General features: G+C 40.2%; 1 protein-coding gene across 1 annotated transcript in view; it reads right to left on the reverse strand.

The window, feature by feature from the left end:
• Nucleotides 1-3859: 3859 nt before the first annotated feature.
• The window catches only part of pcf11 (PCF11 cleavage and polyadenylation factor subunit), a 40384-nt gene continuing 23871 nt past the window's right edge, over nucleotides 3860-20372 (reverse strand). Inside the window, exons 7-16 of the mRNA XM_070892048.1 lie at nucleotides 18755-19598; nucleotides 15448-17174; nucleotides 14764-14866; nucleotides 13230-13346; nucleotides 12964-13084; nucleotides 10790-10973; nucleotides 8565-8720; nucleotides 7155-7247; nucleotides 5766-5801; nucleotides 3860-4828 (exon numbers count right to left, since the gene is read on the reverse strand). Coding sequence (XP_070748149.1) covers nucleotides 4628-4828; nucleotides 5766-5801; nucleotides 7155-7247; nucleotides 8565-8720; nucleotides 10790-10973; nucleotides 12964-13084; nucleotides 13230-13346; nucleotides 14764-14866; nucleotides 15448-17174; nucleotides 18755-19598 — 3582 coding nt within the window. The 3' untranslated portion in view covers nucleotides 3860-4627. The remainder of the gene's footprint in view (nucleotides 4829-5765; nucleotides 5802-7154; nucleotides 7248-8564; nucleotides 8721-10789; nucleotides 10974-12963; nucleotides 13085-13229; nucleotides 13347-14763; nucleotides 14867-15447; nucleotides 17175-18754; nucleotides 19599-20372) is intronic.

Genomic DNA, 20372 nt, shown 5'->3' on the forward strand with positions numbered 1-20372 from the left:
ATTCCTAAAATTATTTTTTGCTTTTCTTCCATGCTTATATTTTTCATTTGTATCACCTCCCCTAGAATTTATCAGATGCCTTTTTAAAACATTTTTGCTCCAATCTCTCTATTTAACAATTTTGCTTTTGATACGTCTCCATTGCTAGTTGTAACATATTTAACCCTACCCATCTTGTACTTGAATATTTCCCACTCCTAGTACACTGTTTGATCTTTTTTCCCTAAAAACAATATGGATTAGATCTCCTTTCATTCCACTAAAATTAGCTGGTCTCCAGTCCAACCGCTTTATATTTGGCTCTTTATTTTCAAGGTCAATGAAGGGAACTATTTCCGAAATGTTCCACTATCTTCTAATCACTCACTTGGCCTGCTTCATTACCCAGAATTTCATCTAGCACTGCATCCTTGTTAGGATACATGGGAATCAATTTTCCCTGTACGCTCCAAATTTGCAGATCGTGCCCCCAACACCTATGTTTTGATCATTAATAAAAATATCGTAATGATCCCAACACCGATCTTGGAGTGCATGTTCACAGATCCCTGAAGGTAGATAAGGTGGTTAAGGCAGCATATGGGATAATTCCCTTTATTAGCCGAGGCATAGAATATACAAACAGGGAGGTTAAGCTTGAATTGTATAAAACATTAGTTCAGCCACTAGAGTACAGCTTACAGTTCTGGTCAGCATAATACAGGAAAGATGTTATTGCACTGGAGAGGATACAGAAATTTACCAGGATGTTGCCAGGACTGGAGAGTTTTAGCTATGAGGAAAGATTGGATAGGCTGGGGTTGTTTTCTTTGGAACAGATGAGTTTGAGGGGAGATTTAATTGAGGTGTATAAAATTGAGTGGCCTAAAATTATGAGGGGTCTAGAGTGGATAGGAAAGATCTATTTCTGTTAGCAGAGAAGCCACTAACCAGGGGCGTAGATTTAAAGTAATTGATAGAAGAACTAGAAGAGAGTTGAGGAGAACTTTTTTTCACCCAGAGCGTGCTAGGGTCTGGAACTCATTGCCTGAAAGGGTGGTAGAGGCAGAAACAATCATCGCATTAAAAAAGTATTTGGACTTTCAGGTGGATATCATCCAGCCCGATTGCTCTATTTTCAAATTATAAATTCTATCTAAAACAATGTTCATCTATTTTATTAACTTTATTATTAAAATCATTGAGCATCAGCTTCAGGAGTGAAGACCGATGCAAAGTACTCATTTAATATTTCCATCATACCCAGAGAGTCCTTTCGTTCAATAGTGACTCTTCTCATAATTGAACAAGCTTTTTCAATTACTTCCAGAATTACCTACGATCCTGTTTTCCCATTAGCCTTTTAGCTTATTTACATAACCAGTCAGCCATCATGGCTTTTTCTTACCACTCCCTTCTTTTGGGTACATATGTGTCTTACACATTTTAACCTTGTTCTTAAAAACGTTCTTTGCATTCTACATCGGTCCAATCACCACACAGTAAGGGTTGGCGAAATTACTTTTGTTCGTTCCTGGAATGTGGGCATCGTTGGCAAGGCCAGCATTTATTGCCCATGAGAAGCAATTGGCGAGCCACCTTCTTGAACCGCTGCAGTCCGTGTGGTGAAACATAGAAAATAGGTGCAGGAGTAGGCCATTCGGGCCTGCACCACCATTCAATAAGATCATGGCTGATCATTTACCTCAGTACCCCTTTCCTGCTTTCCCTCCATACCCCTTGATCCCTTTAGCCGTAAGGGCCATACCTAACTCCCTCTTGAATATATCCAATGAATTGACAACAACTCTCTGCGGTAGGGAATTCCACAGGTTAACAACTCTGAGTGAAGAAGTTTCGCCTCATCTCAGTCCTAAATGGCTTACCTCTTATCCTTAGACTATGTCCCCTGGTTCTGGACTTCCCCCAACATCAGGAACATTCTTCCTGCAGTGCTGTTCGGGAGTTCCAAGATTTTGACCCAGCGACGAAGAAGGAATGGCAATATGTCTAAATCAGGATGGTGTGTAACTTGGAGGGGAACTTGCAGGTGATAAGTGTCCCCATGCACCTGCTGCCCTTATCCTTCTCTATGATAGAAGTCGTGGGTTTGGGAGTTGCTGCAGTGCATCTTGCAGATGGTACACACTGCAGCCACAGTGCGCTGGTCTAATCAAGCTGGCTGCTTTGTCCAGGATGGTGTCAAGCTTCTTGTGTGTTGTTGGAGCTGCACTCATCCAAGCAAATGAAGAGTATTCCATCACTCCTGCCTTGTGCCTTGTAGATAGTGGAAAGGCTTTGGGGAGTCAGGTGAGATACTCACAAAATACCCAGCCTCTGACCCACAGTATTTGTGTGGCATGTCCAGTTAAATTCCTAGCCAATAGTTACCCTGAGGATGTTGAGAAAGGGGGATTCTGCAATGGTAATGCCATTGAATGAATGTCAAGGGGTGGTAGTTAAGACTCTCACTTGTCAGGGATAGTCATTGCCTGGCATGAATGTTACTTGCCCTATCCAAATCATCTGCCATTTTAGTGAAGCTTGCTCTTCTGAAATCTGGCATGAGTTGTAGATTCCAAGTACATTTAGTTCTAGGCAGAAGGCGGCAGAATAGGGGATAATGGGCACGTACTCAAATTGGAAGGAAGTAACTAATGGTGTTGCACAAGGATCTGCGCAGGGGCCTCAGTTATTGAGTATATTAATGACTTAGATAACAATAGAAAGCCATATATTCAAATTTGCCAATGACACAAAGATTAGTGGCGAAGTAGTATAGACAGGAGTATAATATTAGAGACATTGATAAAGTAAGTGAACAAAATTGTGGCAGATGGTTTTCAACACAATTGTATGAGGACATCCTTTCTCAACCAAAAAAATAAGACAAGTATTCTTTTTAAAAAATGGTGAAAAGCTAGGAACAGTGGATGTCCAAAGAGATTTAGGGGGACCATGGACACAGATGTAGTGGTCATGTACAAAATAATAATCAGACTAATGGAACATTAGCCCTTGAAGGCTAGAATATAAAGGGCCACAAGCTTTGATGCAGCTATACAAAGCCACGGTTAGACCATATCTGATGTATCAGGTACAGTTCTGAGCACCACACCGTAGAAAGGATATATTAGCCTTGGAAGGAGTCAAGCAAATTTGCCAGAATGCTACCAAGGCAAAATTATGAGATTACATAAACTGGTCTTGTATTCCCTGGAATATAGATTAAGGGGTGATTTGATTGAGGTTTTTACGATTTTGGAAGGATTTAGGGTAGATACTTTTTGCACTAGTGGGAGCGTCTAGGGCAAAGGGACCATAACTTTAAATTCAGAACCAGACCACTCAAGAGAGAAGTTAGGAAACACGTATTCACATATTCATTGATCTTGCTCTTTGCAGTAGAAGTGTGGAACTCTCCCACAAAAAGTAGATCAATTAATAATTTTAAATCTGAGCATGATGGATATTTGCTAGTCAAGGGTATTAAGGCTTACAGAATCAAGGTGGGTAGATGGAGGTAGGATACAGATCAGCCACAATCTTACTGAATGTCAGAACAGGCTTGGAGGGCTGAATGGCCTACTCCTGTTCCTATAAAACATACCGATTAAAGTTTGAGGCAGAAGACGATTTATTTTTAATAGTCTAATAATTAAATTTAGTCAATACCAGAATCAAATTGCATTGTGGTTGGAATGCTGTACAATATGTTACCTGGTAGGACAACTGAAGTAAATATTTCTTCAAGAAAATATACCAAACATTTAAAAATGACAATAAATTAGTCAGGTAGTAGGTTATTGTAATAATGTATATTACCATTCTTTAATGTTGCTCAGATTAAGATTTCTAGAAATAAAAACAGAGAGAAATCTTGTGTGCAGGTGGTTTATTTAGTTTAGTACATACAAGGTTAACTTCTAATGGATTCAACACTGCATTGTTCATTTTCAGGTGCATAGATTTTTAGCTGTATGAAGATTTACTAACTTATCAAAAACAACTCGTAATGCAGGAATTTACATGAAAAAACAAATATTTATGTCAGGTAAATATCAACTTTTATTTCTATTTTCTCAATAGTTCAGATCCTGTAGTTTTATAACAAATTTTAATTTCCTAAATAAACCAAAGTATTCATTTTCATTGCACCATAAATATTTAAAAAATTAACTTAAACACTTTGCATCAACTGTACACAAAACATATTTCAAAAAATATTTTATTGTTTTTTTAGAATTTACATTTACAAAAAAGTAACATTTTCATTCCCCAAGTGCATTCACTCATTTGCAGCACTCACACAGTAATACACACCTGAACTGCACATGCAGTTGAAAATACAAATACCAAAATGTATTCAATATTTAACTTCAGCTGAGATCCCTGCCTCAAATTATAAAATATAAAACAAAAAAGGTTCAAATTTGACATGTTCCTTGAAGGTAGCATGTACTATTGCTGCTTTGCATGTTTCCCAATGATTTCAACGTAAAAAGAGGTAGTATCACTTCAGTGTCATAAGAGTCACCCTCATACAAAAGGATACATCAAATCCAACCATTCATCTTGTATCTGTTTCTTCTTGTAATACTAAAGTCTGTAATAATGAACGGAAAAAAACACTTCATGATAGGCAGACCTAGAGTGTTTCCATTTTCACAGCTGAAGTATCTTTTTCAGTTTTAGTATCTGTCAGCACACTCTCAGTATCTTTATAGCTGTTGGTAGGATCTGTGATCTTGCAACTACCATCCAACTGCTCCTGTTTAACAATAACTGAATGTAGTGGATTTTCTATAGGAGCTTCACTTGGAGATGGAGTTGTATCTGTAAATGACGCCTAACGAAAAGAAATCAGAAGGTAATGAGAAACAATTTATGTAAAAGCAATTTTCATAACTGAATATTTGATAAAGCAATGCTAAAATTGACTCCGTTTTCATATTTTAAAAAACAAATTACATATTGTATCTGTAAATAATAATACAACATCCTACAAAACTGCTGGATTTTTGTTGTTGAAAAAGAGCACACAATGCAAGCTTATTTTGCTATTAAAAGACATAACTGAAATGTATTCTGGCATTTGATTATTATTTTAATATAAATTGGTGTTCAACAATTATGGCTTGGAATTTATGGTCCCCGTAACAGCTCACGTTCCGCATACGTTTAGAGTCGAAAGTCTTCTGAAAGGCCCTAGAAGTTCTGGGTCTTCTCATGTGCAAAAAGCTGGAAGTTATGACACACCATCTAAACTAACCAGAAATTTACTTTTGCTGGCACAGAGTTGGGCTATTTGCCTAATTACTGCTCAGCAATTGCTGACGAAACTTATGCTGCTTTCACCAGCGTACCGGTTATTAGAAATCTTAAAATAAAATGTGGACCTTTTTTTTAAAAAAATTGTATTTGCTGTAAGAGACTTTTCATTAAATTTGAAAATCAGAACATTTAGTTTTATTAGTTGTCTAAATTGTTTAATTATTTGGGGATTCGAGTAGGGTTCATGGGAATTCAGTTTGTAAATGGAATCCTCCTCTCTCATTGGAGGACCTGGCCCACATGATCTCAGGAATGCTTCCAAACCGCCTGGGATCCATGGACCTTTATATCGGCGACACCTGCAGGCCCAGCACCCAAACTCTCCATAGCTTTAGAGCCAGGAGGTAAGTTCGTCGATCTTTCGTGTCGGAGGCATACTCCTGAGGTACACCTCCGACCACAAATTCAGGGCCTATATTTGGTAAACAGAACTGACTCATGTTCATACTCACGTTTTTGTAATCTTCATAACATGCTGGATGATATGTCTAAAGAGAAAAACATTGTTACAGATATCAGCTCGCATTTCAAAGATGAAAATAATTAGTGACAATATCCGCGCGGTTACTAGATTTAAAATTCTATTCGCTTTGCAAAAATAAACCCGATTAGAAGCAGTATTAGGAATGTCATAGCCTAACAATTGAAATTAAAACCGACGGGCCGGACCTTGCTGGAAAAATTATGGCGCGATAACACACATCGTTAATGTGAAAATCAGCCAACAAGTTCAAGGATTAAGAGATACAGCGCAAGTTGTGAATCTACAGAAAATGCTGGTTGTTTTACATTGCTCTGCCGTTTACTTTGCACAAATGGCATTTCATCCTTACCCTTCTCGTTTTCAAGGACTTGCTGGATTTGCACATTAATTGTCAATTAAACTTGCAACAGAAAAGTTAAGTTTGGTAATTAACAACGCAATGTAATGATTGTTAATGCAGTACCAATCAACTTCTCTGGTCCAGAAATTAAACAATTGAAACAGTGGAGTGTCACGCTTTGAGGTAGTAAATTGTTCTTCGAAATTTAAAAAATGGTCAAATTAAAAAATCTTTTTCCTGTCGTTTTCTTTCCCTCTCAATCCAATCGTTCTTCCCCTTTCTTTTTCTCTTTCTGTACCTGATTTGACTAATTCACCCACTCTAATTCTTCCTCAGTCATTTCATTTTTTCTCAATCCTTAAATCCCAGAGATGCACTGTTTGTCCCGCCATTCACTGAGATCCGCTGGCCTTTTCATGCTGTTATCACAGCTTGCACTTCCAGCAATTTCTAGTACAAAAACAAATTTGAGCAGAAGGGTGCAGAAAAAAGTTCAACAAGGCATGCCACAAAATGCCCTGCTCCAGCAAGCTCCGGCCCAATGATTTCAGTTACAGGTTTCAGAGGACTAACACTTAGCAGTTGGTTTGGGCAGCAAGCTAATTAAACCTAAAAACATTTTTTATTGGAAATACTACACTAGTTTAAATTTAACTACAGTACAACAGAAAGAAACTGTGTTACAGATCAATATATATACATATTTTCTGGTCATTTACATTGGCCAACATGTTTACTTATAAAACAGTGGCTACACTCAAGTATTTCATTGGTAATGAAGCGTTTTGAGATGTCCGGAAGTAGTGAACGGCCTTATGTAAATGCAGGTTCTTTCTTTAAAATTTCCCACAATTGATAATATATTGTTGGTTAATCCAATAGACTGACAGTTTTGAAAATGTGATCTCAGCCAAACTATTATTGCAACTGCCAAAGGTATCAATGGTTGTACACAACTGACAATTTTTATTCATCCTATGCAGCAAAACATTTAAAAATTGGGCTTACTGTACTTACTCTACTATCCATACGAACTGCATTTTTCAGATGCCACTCTTCTTCATCTTCATCCCAGTACTGCTCAAAAGCCTCTTGACAAATTTCACAGACCTGCCAAATGAGAACACAAATATGTTTGATAAACTAAGCACGGTGCCAAGTATTTATTTTTTGAAATTAAATTAAGAATATGGTATTTTAATTTGCAAATACAATGCAACACACTTCAGATTTAGGATATGCTAAACTTCCAAAACCCTTCTGATGTATGTTTTTCTCATTATTGGAGAGAAGGACTGGATTGGTAACTTGCATTTGGATCTCTGCCCAGAACATTTGATTCACACCACTTTCAGCCCCTCTGAATTTTTTCGATTTGCATAATTGGTACCTATTTACTCTTCATAAATGTTTCCTAATGCAAACGTTCTCCAGGATGTTGCTCATGTATGTACTGGAGAATTTTTTTTTCTTCGGTACCTGGTTTGGGTTACCCCAAATCGAGCCGCCAACATCTCAGATGCACCTGGGCCGTAGGTCAGGGGTAAAGGCGACTAGGTAGGGGAGTATAAAATGCACACTGAATGGTTGCAGACTAGGGTGGGAGCAGGGGAGGGAGGGACTAGCTGGAGGCAAGGCAGAAGCAGAGACCTGGCATAGGAAAAGATAAAAGCTGCTGTTTCTTAAGAGTCAATGGCAGTACTGGATAAAGCAAGCAACCTGGTTAAGAGAGATGGCAGCCAAATCAAAGAAAAGAGCAGAAAATATCAGGCTGCCTGCATGTCTCCTAACAGTGCAAAAGGATGATCAGTTGGGATTACAGTCACGTGACTCATACACTGTGGAAGGAGGTAGCTGTGGAGGGAGCTGGCTATGGCAGTCCGTGCTACCTCCTTGGCCTGCAGGAAGTAGTTTAACAACCTGCTCCCCAACCCTTCATGTGTGGGGCATTCTTTCATTTATTACTGTGCTCTATCCGTTCGGCGGGCTACATCGGCCGCATGCCCGACACGAGACTCCCTAAGCAAGCGCTCTACTCGGAGCTCCGACACGGCAAGCGAGCCCCAGGTGGGCAGAGGAAATGTTTCAAGGACACTCTCAAAGCCTCCTTGATAAAGTGCAATATCCCCACTGGCACCTGGGAATCCCTGGCCCAAGACCACCCAAATGGAGTTAGAGCATCCGGGAGGGTGCTGAGCTCAAGTCTCCTCACCGAGAGCATGTACTGCAATCCCTATCTGGAAAATACCAAAAGCTCTTGGCAGCAGAAAACACATTAGTAAATAAAATGGGCACCTTGCAAAAATAATGACATTTGGTGGCTTTCATATGAATCAAGTAAAAAGTTATGTTTCCCCCCCCCCCCCCCCAGAGGATCTGATCTATCATATGTTTTAATCAGATGCACTCCCATAAAAAAAAAACTACCTCATGTACGCCAGCAGGTCCAGCGGGAACACTCTGGAATTCCTTTTCTTTTGCAGCTTCTTGTGTTCTCTGTATAACTTCTTCATGGACCTTCTCAAAGAACTGACTCTTGGCACGCTCTTCCAGGTCAGCAATTTCCTCAAATTCGATCCAGTCCTGTGGATGGGCAAACAATGTTTCAGAAACCTTCCAATACCTCTACTTTTCTGCCATGATTTTAAAACCAGAACCATTCTTTATTGTTTATTGTTTTTGAATAAAATATCTGCAAATCTTTTTAATTAAAAGAAATCTCTAAACAACTTTATTATTGATAATTTTAACCAATGCTCAGTTTCAAGCTCCAGAGCAGCTAGATTCAGGGCAGGATAAATAAAACAGCCACGTGACCTGATCTTGAAGAGTTAACACCATGCTGCTATGAATGCAATTATTTTAATTGTGTATTAAATATGGTCAGTGGATACAATAGTCTATAAGTATTGCACTGGAAGATAGTGCATGAGGGTCACGCTAATACAGTGGGGTTCACCAAACATTACATGACAGTCCCATCTGAAGTCCCTCATCAGGACAGTTAGAGGACCTCATTGTTTCCTAAACTATTTTAAAATTTTGCCTGAAATCACCTTCTCTATTGGTACCGATGTTTTTGTGCAAAAGTGGAAAATGAGCACATGGAATAAAGAAATAGTTCCACAGAAAGTTTTGCTCTTTAGTTACAAGGCAGAATGTTGAAAACTGGACATCAGTCCAATAGTAGAAGCCAAATGATTGGATTGACTGAAAAAGAATTGAAGGTGAGCGATGGAGGGCTGCAAACTAAACTGAGTCTGGCAGCACTTTGAAGCAGGTGTCATTAAAATTACGGGGCCATTGACTCAACCTTCTCGAAAAATCAGACGGCACGCTAAAGCAGCTTTTGTGTAAAATTGGGTGGGAATCTGAAGCTACATGCATTGTAATCGGAGCAAAACACCCGAAACGATCCCGCCACAAGAAAGAATACCAATCCTGGCTTTCACCCTACCACACATAACATAAGAAATAAGAGAAGGAGTAGGCTATTTGACCCCTCGAACCTGCTCCACCATTCAATAAAATCATGGCTGATCGGATCTTGGTCTCAACTCAACTCCCATAACCCTCAACTCCCTTATCATTCAAAAATCTGTCCACCTCCACCTTAAATATATTCAATGACCTTGCCTCCACAGCTCTCTGGGGTAGAGAATTCCAAAGATTCACGGCTCGAGAAAATAAATTCTTCCTCATTTCAGTTTTAAATGGGCGACCCCTTATTCTAAAACTATGCCTCCTAGTTCTAGATTCCCCACGAGGGGAAACATTTTATCTGCATATACCCTGTCAAGCCCCCTCAGAACCATATACATTTCAATAAGATAACCTCTCATTCTTCTAAACTCCAATGAGTATAGTCCCAACCTGCTCAACCTTTCTTCATAAGACAACCCCTTCATCTCAGGAATCAACCTCGTGAACTTTCTCTGAACTGCCGCGAATGCAAGTATATCCCTCCTTAAATAAGGAGGCCAAAACTGTACGCAGTACTCCAGGTGTGGTCTCACTAACGCCCTGTACAGTTATAGCAGGACTTCCCTATTTTTGTACTCCATCCCCCTTGCAATAAAGTCCAACATTCCATTTGCCTTCCTGATTACTTGCTGTACCTGCATGCTAATTTTGTGTGTTTCATGTACAAGGACCCCCAGATCCCTCTGTACCGCAGCATTTTGTAATCTCTCCCCATTTAAATAATGAATTTGCTTTTTTGATTTCACAAATCATTGAAATCAGACACGTCACCCAGCAACCTCGCACTGACCATTTAAATCATCCCTGGCACTCTTTCTCCCCTCTCCATCAAAATGAGCCACTGAACCCATATGCAGTGCTCGCCACCTCTGCCCACTGAGCAATAAAATTGAACCTCATCCCCCAGTAAAGTTCTAGCCTGTTCTCTCCCCTCCCACTCCTCCAAGATAATTTTTGTATCTTTTCTGCCCAACTCCCCATCTCTCCACTCATTTACCCTCTTTTCTCATCTGCCTCCTCACCGCCTGGGTCCAATTATCCTCCACTATCCAATCTTGTTTGGCCTGAATACTCTACTTGGCCTTGACTTCCTATGTACAATGCCATAGGAGATCAACTTGCACAAAAAATTTGTTGCTGGAGAAGTTTTGCAGCAACAATAAACTTACTGTTAAACTGTAGTACCACTTTCTGTAAGTCACTTTCTTAGTGATGTCCTTTTCCATTCTGTTCATACGATAATGCCAGTCCAAATGGTCTGCATAAACATCAGTTTGCGATGCGGTGAACCTCATTCCACAGGAGTAGCATTGAATACCTGTGTACAGTCGGCTGATAACACCATCATATCTCCTTTTTTAGAAAAAGAGAAATCAATAATGAAGTGTAATGATCAATACTGATATCAAACAAACATCGTACTCTATTTCTAGGTGGAGCATTTATTTTAAAGGCCTACTACCAATGTAGTCCGAACCACAAAATTCTTATAAATCTTTAATAGGCTGGAGACTGAATCAATACTCTCGAGCTCTTAGCGGAACCACATACATATTTGCTTTGTTCCACATTCTTTTTTACTTGGATCACAGTTAAGATTATTCAAAGCAGAAAGATGTATTTAACTTAGATTGAGTCAAGGATTTTTAAAATAAAATACATCCATTACCAATTTCTGCTTCTTCTGAAGGCCGAGGGTGAAATGGACGGCTACTTTCTTTCCTAACTCTGAACGTAGTTAACCCTTGCATATCAATCTCCCGTTTGTGAACAAGGGACCAGCACGCTCTAAGTTACACTAGGTTCAAAAGAGAACCACAGGATTGTTGCACATGGAGTTGAAACACGTTCAGCTAATAAATTTTGACCAATCCATAGACTCTTTTACATTACAGAACTGCGACCATACAAGTCTTCCTCCGCTGGCTGAACTTCAATGTAAACAAGCCCAGCTCCTTTATCCTCAACATTGTTGGTGTATAATTCTCCTGCTGGCATAAGGGAGAATGCCATATGTATTGCTCAGTTTCCGATAGAGACCGTGTCTCCAGCCAGATGAAAAGATGGAGAACATTTTACGGATTGCTCTCCAGAAACTGGATGCGATGTCAACCACAACTATAAAAAGCACTTCATTTTCCTTCCGTTATTCAACTACCATATATAAATCAATTATGCAGAGTACAGAAGACTGAAGTTGTTTTAAAGCATCTGTTGTTGAAGCAATTAGTAGGATATAGAAGCACACAAATTATATCAAGAAGCTACCTTGCAGACAATGTAGAGAGAAATACTTTGCATGTTGGCCCATGGTATGGCAACAGCACAAAAGGAAATAACCGTTAATTATTCCTGGCAATTCCTGACAGCTAGGTAACATACTGAGATACGGGTTAACACTTCAGTTTCAAAGTTGACTGGTGTGTTGTACTATTTTGTACCTGATTGTATAGCATGCAATTGCACGTACAATCGAATGTTTCGTTGCACGGGCATCAAATAAAGCCACTGATTTTTAAAGAATTTCCATTCAATGAAATTCAAAATTCACAACTGTATCGGCTTCAAACAGACTGCGTACTTGCAAAAATAATGCGATGTCAGTAGACAGCACAAGTACCCTTCATGGCCTTTTAGCACAGCACTCAAAATCTGTAGACCTTGAGATCAGGTCTGGCATCAATCAAGCTGAAAGTGAATTATCAAAACTACAGGCCTTGATTAATCAACTAATATAAAAACAGGTACACTTCAATCAGAAGAGATGAAAAGAAAAAAAATGGCAGAGCTATGGGGAAAGAGGAGTGGGGCTAATTGGATAGCCCTTTCAAAGAGTCAGCACAGGCATGATGAGCCGAATGGTGTGAAGTTAAAAACTTTTTTTAAAAAACCTTAACATTTACAAAGAGAACTATCTGGGAAAAAAAGCAGTATGAAAGGTTGAGTGAAACAATACAAGGTAAACCCTTTCCAATATATACTAACAACTGGAGAAAAATAACAAGATTTGTTTCAGAACAAGCTCCAGATTTAGTGGGGGGCAAAAAGCACGTAACCGATATGTCACCAATCTCAAAGAAGCATTTATTTTGCCTCAGTCTTTCTCTCATCACTCCCTCAACCCTTTCAATTACCTATTCAGTGAACAAGTGAGGAAGAATAAAACTTTAAAGAAATCAATGCTAACATCTGGTTGAAGTGCGACTGTTTTTACATTAGTTGATCAGTCAAGGTCTGCATCGCTTTGATCAGATTGCCTTCAGCTTGAGTGAACCAAGTTTCAAGATCTACAGACCTTATGAATGCTGTGCTCGAAGTCAGGAATTAATTAGAAATTACTTACTGCTTCAGTTCCTCAATTTGAAAGCTGGTAAGATCTGGAATGTTTTCCTCATTTTCTTCCTCCTCATCCTCTTCAATTACAGTTTGAGCCTGAGTATCACCTTCTGGAAACACCTCGGACTCTAAATTCGTTGAAACAAAACCATGAAGTTATACTTTCACTTCTTCACTCCTTATTCATTGATTTAGGTTTTTCAAATAAAACTACAGAAACACAATGAATCAGTTTAAAAAAAAATGTTTTTTTAAAAAAAAAGAAAAACTTACGTGTTGGGATGGATTCTACTGGATTTGACTTTAAAATTCCTGTAGAAAGCAGCTTTGAAAACAGCTCATTAACATCCAACTGCCCCAAATGATTATCCAAAGGTGCAAAAGATGATCCTGTGATATTATAATAGTTTATTACACAACAGACAAAATAAATCAATGCTCTTAACTGAATGTATTCAAGTATATAACTAGGTTACATTGATCTAATGATGACTGACCCAAAATCCAAATAGACCTTAGCAGGCAGCTGAGATTTTAATATTGCATAAATTCATTAGCACCAGAAGATTATTGGCTATTTCAAATCCAAGGCTTCATACAATAAAGCTATTAGACATTGTTCCTTGGGACAATAGACTAGTTTAATGCAAATTTACAGAATGACCTTTTAAAATGTGAACATCTTTCCCACCATTAACCAGCTGCAAGAATTATTTTCTGGAAAATTTCTAATTATAAAATAGCATTACCAGAAGACTCCAATCATAAGTCACAGCTTGTATGTTTTTAAAGCACATGAACCCTAGAGGTACAAGGAATCAGATAGTATTTCCCTCTACATCTTCATCCCTCACTAGGATGGCCTTCTTCCTTGAACGAAGACCTAATCAACCTCTGCCTGGATGAACTTGTTCTTGAATTGAACATTGATTAGGGCTTAGGGCCTAGGCAGCTGAAGGCACGGCCACAAATGGTACAGGGATGAAAACTAGAGATGCACAAGAGGCCAGAATTGGAGGCGTGCAGAGATCTCAGAGGGTTGTAGGGCTGGAGGTGGTTACAGAAATAGGGAGGGGCATGGCCATGGAGGGATTTAAAAACAAAAATTAGAATATTAATACTGCATTGGGAGCCATTATAAGTCAGTGAGCACAGGGATAATGGGTGAGTTTTGGATAAGCTTAAATTTAGAGGATTGCAAGGTCAGCCAGGACAGAATTGGAATAGTTGAGTCTAGAGGTAACAAAGACATGGGTGACGGTTTCAGCAGATGAGCTGAAGCAGGGGAGACGGCAGTCTTTACGCAGATGGAAACTGGCAGTCTTGCTGATGGAGAGGGGATGTGGGGTCAAAAGTGTTGAGAGAGGTAGCGGTGAGGTAGAGCTGGATGTAGTCAGCCTACATGCGAAACCGGACATGTTTTTGGATGTCATCGTCAAGAGGCAGCATGTAGATAAAAAAAATAAGAGGGGCCCCAAGCATAGATCCTTGGGGGATTCAATAGCCAACGACAGTTCTCTGGTGCCTCACTTTGATAAGACAGTTTCAGTACAATGGCAGGGGAGGAAACCTGATTTGAGGGGGGCGGGAGATTCAAACCTGGAGATGTGGGAAACATGGACATGGACATGGACTTGGGAGGCGACAACGTTAAAGGACTGGAGGGAAAAGGAAGGTTGGAGATGTGGCTGTAGTTTGCAAGGCAAATATCAAGACCTGGTTGCCACTCACTGTATATTATATGATTTAAGAGTAAAGCAAATTATGAGAAATTCTTCTGTCCAATTTACTGGCAGAATATGCATACCTTGTTGAATCTGCGTAACTGGAACAGAAGCTTGAGGAGGTATGTACTGCTGGCCTTGATTAAAAGGAATCGGATTGTGGGGAAAACCAGTCATGGCATTAACCTACGAAATAAAAAGAATTTCAGATCATTAAAGCATCCACTGAGATTACACAATAAATTATGCTATTGCACTTATGAAACAGCCCAACGTTAAGTTTATTTTCCTCTCCAATTTTCTACCCACTTCTAAAAACACTGGATACTATTCCAGTCACCAGCAGTTCTTTGATGTCTCACTCAAATAGCTATTTTTCACATTAGCCTTAACATTAACTTTCAGCATTCTGTTTTGATTGTGTGGAGCATCTGAGCCAAGCTCAATCCTGTCCTTATCTGATGTCCACACGAGCACTTTCCTGAACAGGTCAGATAGTGATCGCGAACACAAATTTATTTTAACCTTCCATCGACAAGTGCCACGAAAACAATTGTAGTGATCTCAATGCTATCCCAGCTTAAATCTATTGACATTGCACAGTTCCATGACTGTTGTTGGAACCTTTTGATCTCTAGGTCCTAGTATTACAAGGGACTTTTACCCATCCATCCCCAAATTATTGGAGGAGCCAAAGACAACATTTTCAATAATTTTTACTTAAGATTTTTCCCTTTTGAAAGGAACAAAAGTATGTTGATACTTACAGGCTGCAGTTGGCGCATGTTTTCAGGCAATGATGCAGGAAGGTTACTGTTGTAAAACGTTCCACATGTTGGATCATATTGGTCATTATTATGGGGTCCCGCCAACCGAGGCAATGGCGTCTGTCCATCGAAACAAGGACCAGCTGGCCCATAGGTTGGGTTGGTCAGTGTTGTTGCTCCATGTACGGCAGATTCATTATAATGAGATCCTTGAGGCATATTAAATCTGGGTCCAGACTGTCCATCAAATACTCTTCCCTGATACTGTGAACTTGGAGGATGACTATTAAACAAGTGACCAGCGACACTGCATCTAGGATCAGGATGCACTGGAGACCCGTCAAACAGTGGCCCACGAGAACCATCAAAATATGCACCTGGTTGCGCAGCAATAATGTCAAACCGAGTCCCAGTCGGATCATCAAAACGAATGGCAGGCTGCCCTGGGTGACTGCCTGAACTGTCATAGTGTGTGCCAGGCTGCCCCAGTTGTGGACCATCAAAGCGCACAGCACATTGTGCTGGGCGACCACCAGGACCATTAAAGTGTGTACTGGGCTGTCCTGGATGTGGACCGTCAAAGCGTGCAATAGGTTGCCCTAGACAGGAATTTGGGCCATCAAAGCGCATATTGGGCTGCCCAAGCTGTGGACCATCAAAACGCATGCGAGGCTGCCCTAAAAGACCATCCGGGCTATCAAATCGTACACCAGACTGTCGTGGATGTGGACCATCAAAATGTATGGCAGGCTGCCCAGGATGTGGATCAAAACGAGGGTGCCCTAGATGACTTCCATGATTGTCTAACTGTGTGCCTGGCTGTCCTGTGTGTGGGCCAAAGCGTGTGTTGGGCTGCCCTGGGTGTCCACCTGGACTGTCAAAGTGACCACAGGGTTGACCAGGGTGTGAACCTGGTTGTGGAGTGCCAGGCTGTGGACTCTCAAAATGTACCCCAGGCTGCCCTGGATGACTGTCAAAGCGCACCCCAGGCTGCCCTGGGTGTGGACCATTAAAGCGTGTCCCAGGCTGTCCCAGGTGTGGGCTGTCAAAGCGCAGTCCAGGCTGTCCTGGGCAAGGACCATCAAAACGTGGCCCAGGCTGCCCCATGCGAGGACCATCAAATCGTGGTCCAGGCAGCCTTGGGCGAGAACTGTCAAAGTGCAGTCCAGGTTGCCCAGAACGAGGACCACCTGGACTGTCAAAGCGCACACCAGGCTGTCCTATGTGTATAGTACCTGGACCATTAAAGCATGCACCGGGCTGTCCTCGGTGTGGACCATCAAAGCATGCGCCAGGCTGTCCAGAGTGGGAACCACCTGGACCATCGAAGTGTGCACTGGGTTGCCCCGGAATACCCTCAATCCAAAGACCAGACTGCTCAGGAGCACCATCAATCGGCTGGGCAACCTGTTCGGGGGGATCCTGCAATCTTATCCTAGATCCAGCAATGCGCCCATCACTGCTTGGAGATCCATCCCGACTACGAAGCCATGTCCTATCTGGTTCAATGGATTCATCAGTTCTCAATTTTTCCAGATTTCTCGTAGATCCAGATTTTCCTTGCCCTGGTCTATCAGAAGGTTCCCTAAATCTCTGAGGCATTTCAAGTATGCCAGATTTTATCCTTGAACTTTCAACTCGTCCACTGCCTCTCTGTGGTGCATCATAAGCAGGTCTTTCCTCCAAATGATGGTCACATTGGTTTCTTGGTTCTTCTCTTTTTGTGTCTGATAAAAATAAAGTACATTAAATTATTGTTTTGAACAGACTACATTAAGTCACATGGTAGGGTGGGATTGACTGACCTGCCGTAAAATATTCACAATAAAATCAGTTCAACTCTCGGTTTTTCTACTGTACTACTTCAATTGGCGAGCATAATTTTATTGAGATCAGAAAAACAATTTTAATTCTGTACATTTTAACATGACAATTATAGTACCCAGCTTTGTCTCCAGCTATAGCAGTCTCTGCAATACTAAAATAGTGAACTCCTATCCCATTCAATATTGAGCAAGTAAAACATTTCCTTTTAAAATTAATGAGCTTAAACATTTTTGATATGTCTCAATATGACTGCCCAATAAGCTAGCCCAGCCCAACTGTAGTGGATCTACTGCCATTAACAAGTTAGGCTTAGAAGGGACTAATGAGTACTTTTGTGATTCTAGTGGTACGGGTATTTAATTATCAAATATTTGTGCTTTATTTAATGAGGCAGTCAATTAAACTTCCTTATTAAAAAAAAATACATTTACAAGCTATCCCCAATGGTCTTGTGGATAAAAGCACAGATGGGCAGTGGTTGACGCGTAACAGTTGGCTTTAATGTCCAAGTTCCACACCCAATTACTATCCAGTAACCCATGCTGGAAAATGTACACGTATAGGTATTAGAAGAACAAAGATCAGGCTCAGCTGTCATGCCTTGTACAATGAAGTAGCCTGCTAATATTCACACTCCACTCTGACATATGGAGAATGGTCATGGGGAAGGTATTGAAGAGTTATGGACACTCATGATACCAAGAGTCAGCACCCAGAGAGGCAAAAGAAAATGTGATAATTGGTAAGTGGTAAAGCTTAAATACTCGGAAACCACAGTGGCCAGGTGCATTTTGCCATTGAGTGGAAAGATAATGCCCATGGCTCAGTGAAAAAATGCCCTGTTCGTGCAGTATTGAGAAACTTTACAAGGTCCAGTCAATTTCTGGTCTGCACTTAGCTGATCCCAGCTAGGGCTCCAGTGGCACAGGTAGCCTCATTAAAGGATATTTTAGTATAAAATCAGCCAGACACTCACTCCTGATCACGAATCAGATAATATTTCAAACTGCAACCGAAGATATCAGACGAGGGCAGAATCAGTGCTTGGTTGAGTTGTCCCCACTATCCCAATGACCCACTGACAATCACCGCCTAAGCTCATAAATTAAGTTCAGTGAAAAGCAAGGCAGTTGCCACTTAGGTGAGCGATTGTTGCCACTTGGGTGAGCTATTGTTGCCACTTGGACAAACTATATCTTCAACATGAGTTAATGCCTTCAGTAAAAGTTAGAACATGGCAAAATTATTTTTTAAATCCTGGGTAACTTCCTGATCTCACTAGGAGTAGGAAAAAGGCACCAAGCAGATACTTCAATATTAAGGCAGCAAGTCTTCTGTTCTTGCTCATGGCCAAAAGTAATATTCATAAACCTGTGAGGAGGTGCCTGCTTGCCAGTGTGTGTATTGTGACCCAGAAAAGAGAATACAATCTTTAACACAGGTGAATTGAGAGAACCATCATTCACTTTTCTAAATTTACCTTTCCCATCTCTTGGACCAAATTCTTGGATGTCTCTTTCAACCATGGGGTGATGTTTTGATCCCTGCCGCTGCTCATTTCTTGACTCTGTCCAGTTATTACACAACTTTCCGTGATTAGAATCTGCTTTATATCGATCTTCAGGAATTGGAGAACTTCTGATTTGTTTAATTGGCAATGTTTCATCTACATGTTTTTTGCTATCGCGTATGTTACTTTGGTTTCTCTCCTCATCTACTAAAGGACTCATACGTTGACGTAGCGGTGACACACGGTCACAATGTTTGTCATGTGACTGTCTATTATCACCAACAGGAGAACGTCTCACAGGCTTGACGTCGCACAGTTTTCTTCTTTCCGAATGCCTTCCTTCACTGTAATGTCCATGCCCACTCTCATTTGCTTCTCTTTTTTCTCCAAGTTTCCTTTCAATTACTGAGTATGAATTGCTGCTTATACTTGGAGACTTACGTCCTTGGTCACCATCTTCTCTTACACTAAGTGAACGATCACCCGATATATCCTTATTATGAGCCTCTCTTGTTTTGCAACGAAGTTCTGATTCATGCGATTGTTCTAACTGAACCCGAGTTCTTTTTAATTTAGACATGTGTTCAAGATAGCTCAGTTCTGCTTCAGATAATGGTGCACCTTTACCCTGGGTTCTAGCCGATGGAGATTCTTCCTTTAGTTCAGTTTTAAAACCCCTTGGAGTAACATGGGATGCTTGCCAGTCACTAGATCTACTCTTTTCCTCTTGGTACTGGAACAACTGATTGATTTGATGAGCAACGACAAGAAACTCATCATAACTTATTTCTGCAGCTGTTAGTCGTTGATTTGCCTATGAAAATAAACAACAGATTATGAACTTGGGTTAGATGAAAAGATGAGGAATACTTAAAATCACCAGATTTTAACATTTTCTAAAACAGTTACAAGCACTTAATTTGAGGAAAGACAGCAACTTGGTTTCCCCAGGCTTGGTAGTAGAAAATTGGCTAACTCTCGATCACTATTAACGTAGAGCGCATACATGGATATCAAGTTAACTACAAAATTGCGCTGTGATGCCTCTACCCCAATTAGTCAGATTGCCCAGAAAACATAGACTCGCATTAGAAATGGCCAATTCTGTCGTGCTGTCACTGCCCATGAAGCTATAACTCAACACAAATAGACACCTTAAAAGAAATGAGGGAAGGAAAGAAAATAGCAGTGAGGGTTATCAACAAGAGCCTATCAATAAATCATGGAATATTCTTTTTGAAATATAACAAATTGCATAAATCCAAACAATGAATCAGACCAATAACTTGTTTAATAGGTTTTAACCTGGTTTACAAAATTGCTTAAAAATTGAATTCAGCAAAATACACTATTTAAGTTTGCAACAGCTATCTTTCAGCAGAAAAGCATGTCTTTTCTGACCATGTCAATTGAATAACGTTTATAAAGTAATGTATTTCCTACCATACATATGGCTTTCCTCATTCTAGTAAAGCTCAACCTTCATATACAAGCATACTAAAAAGGGCAAGAAAAGGGTCCATCAACCACTCTTCCCAAATGACAGCAATGCTAACTTCTGAGGAAGATTAAAATAGACCGGCCAATT

Source organism: Pristiophorus japonicus, chromosome 10 (genome assembly GCF_044704955.1).
Source record: "Pristiophorus japonicus isolate sPriJap1 chromosome 10, sPriJap1.hap1, whole genome shotgun sequence".
NCBI lineage: Eukaryota > Metazoa > Chordata > Chondrichthyes > Pristiophoridae > Pristiophorus > Pristiophorus japonicus.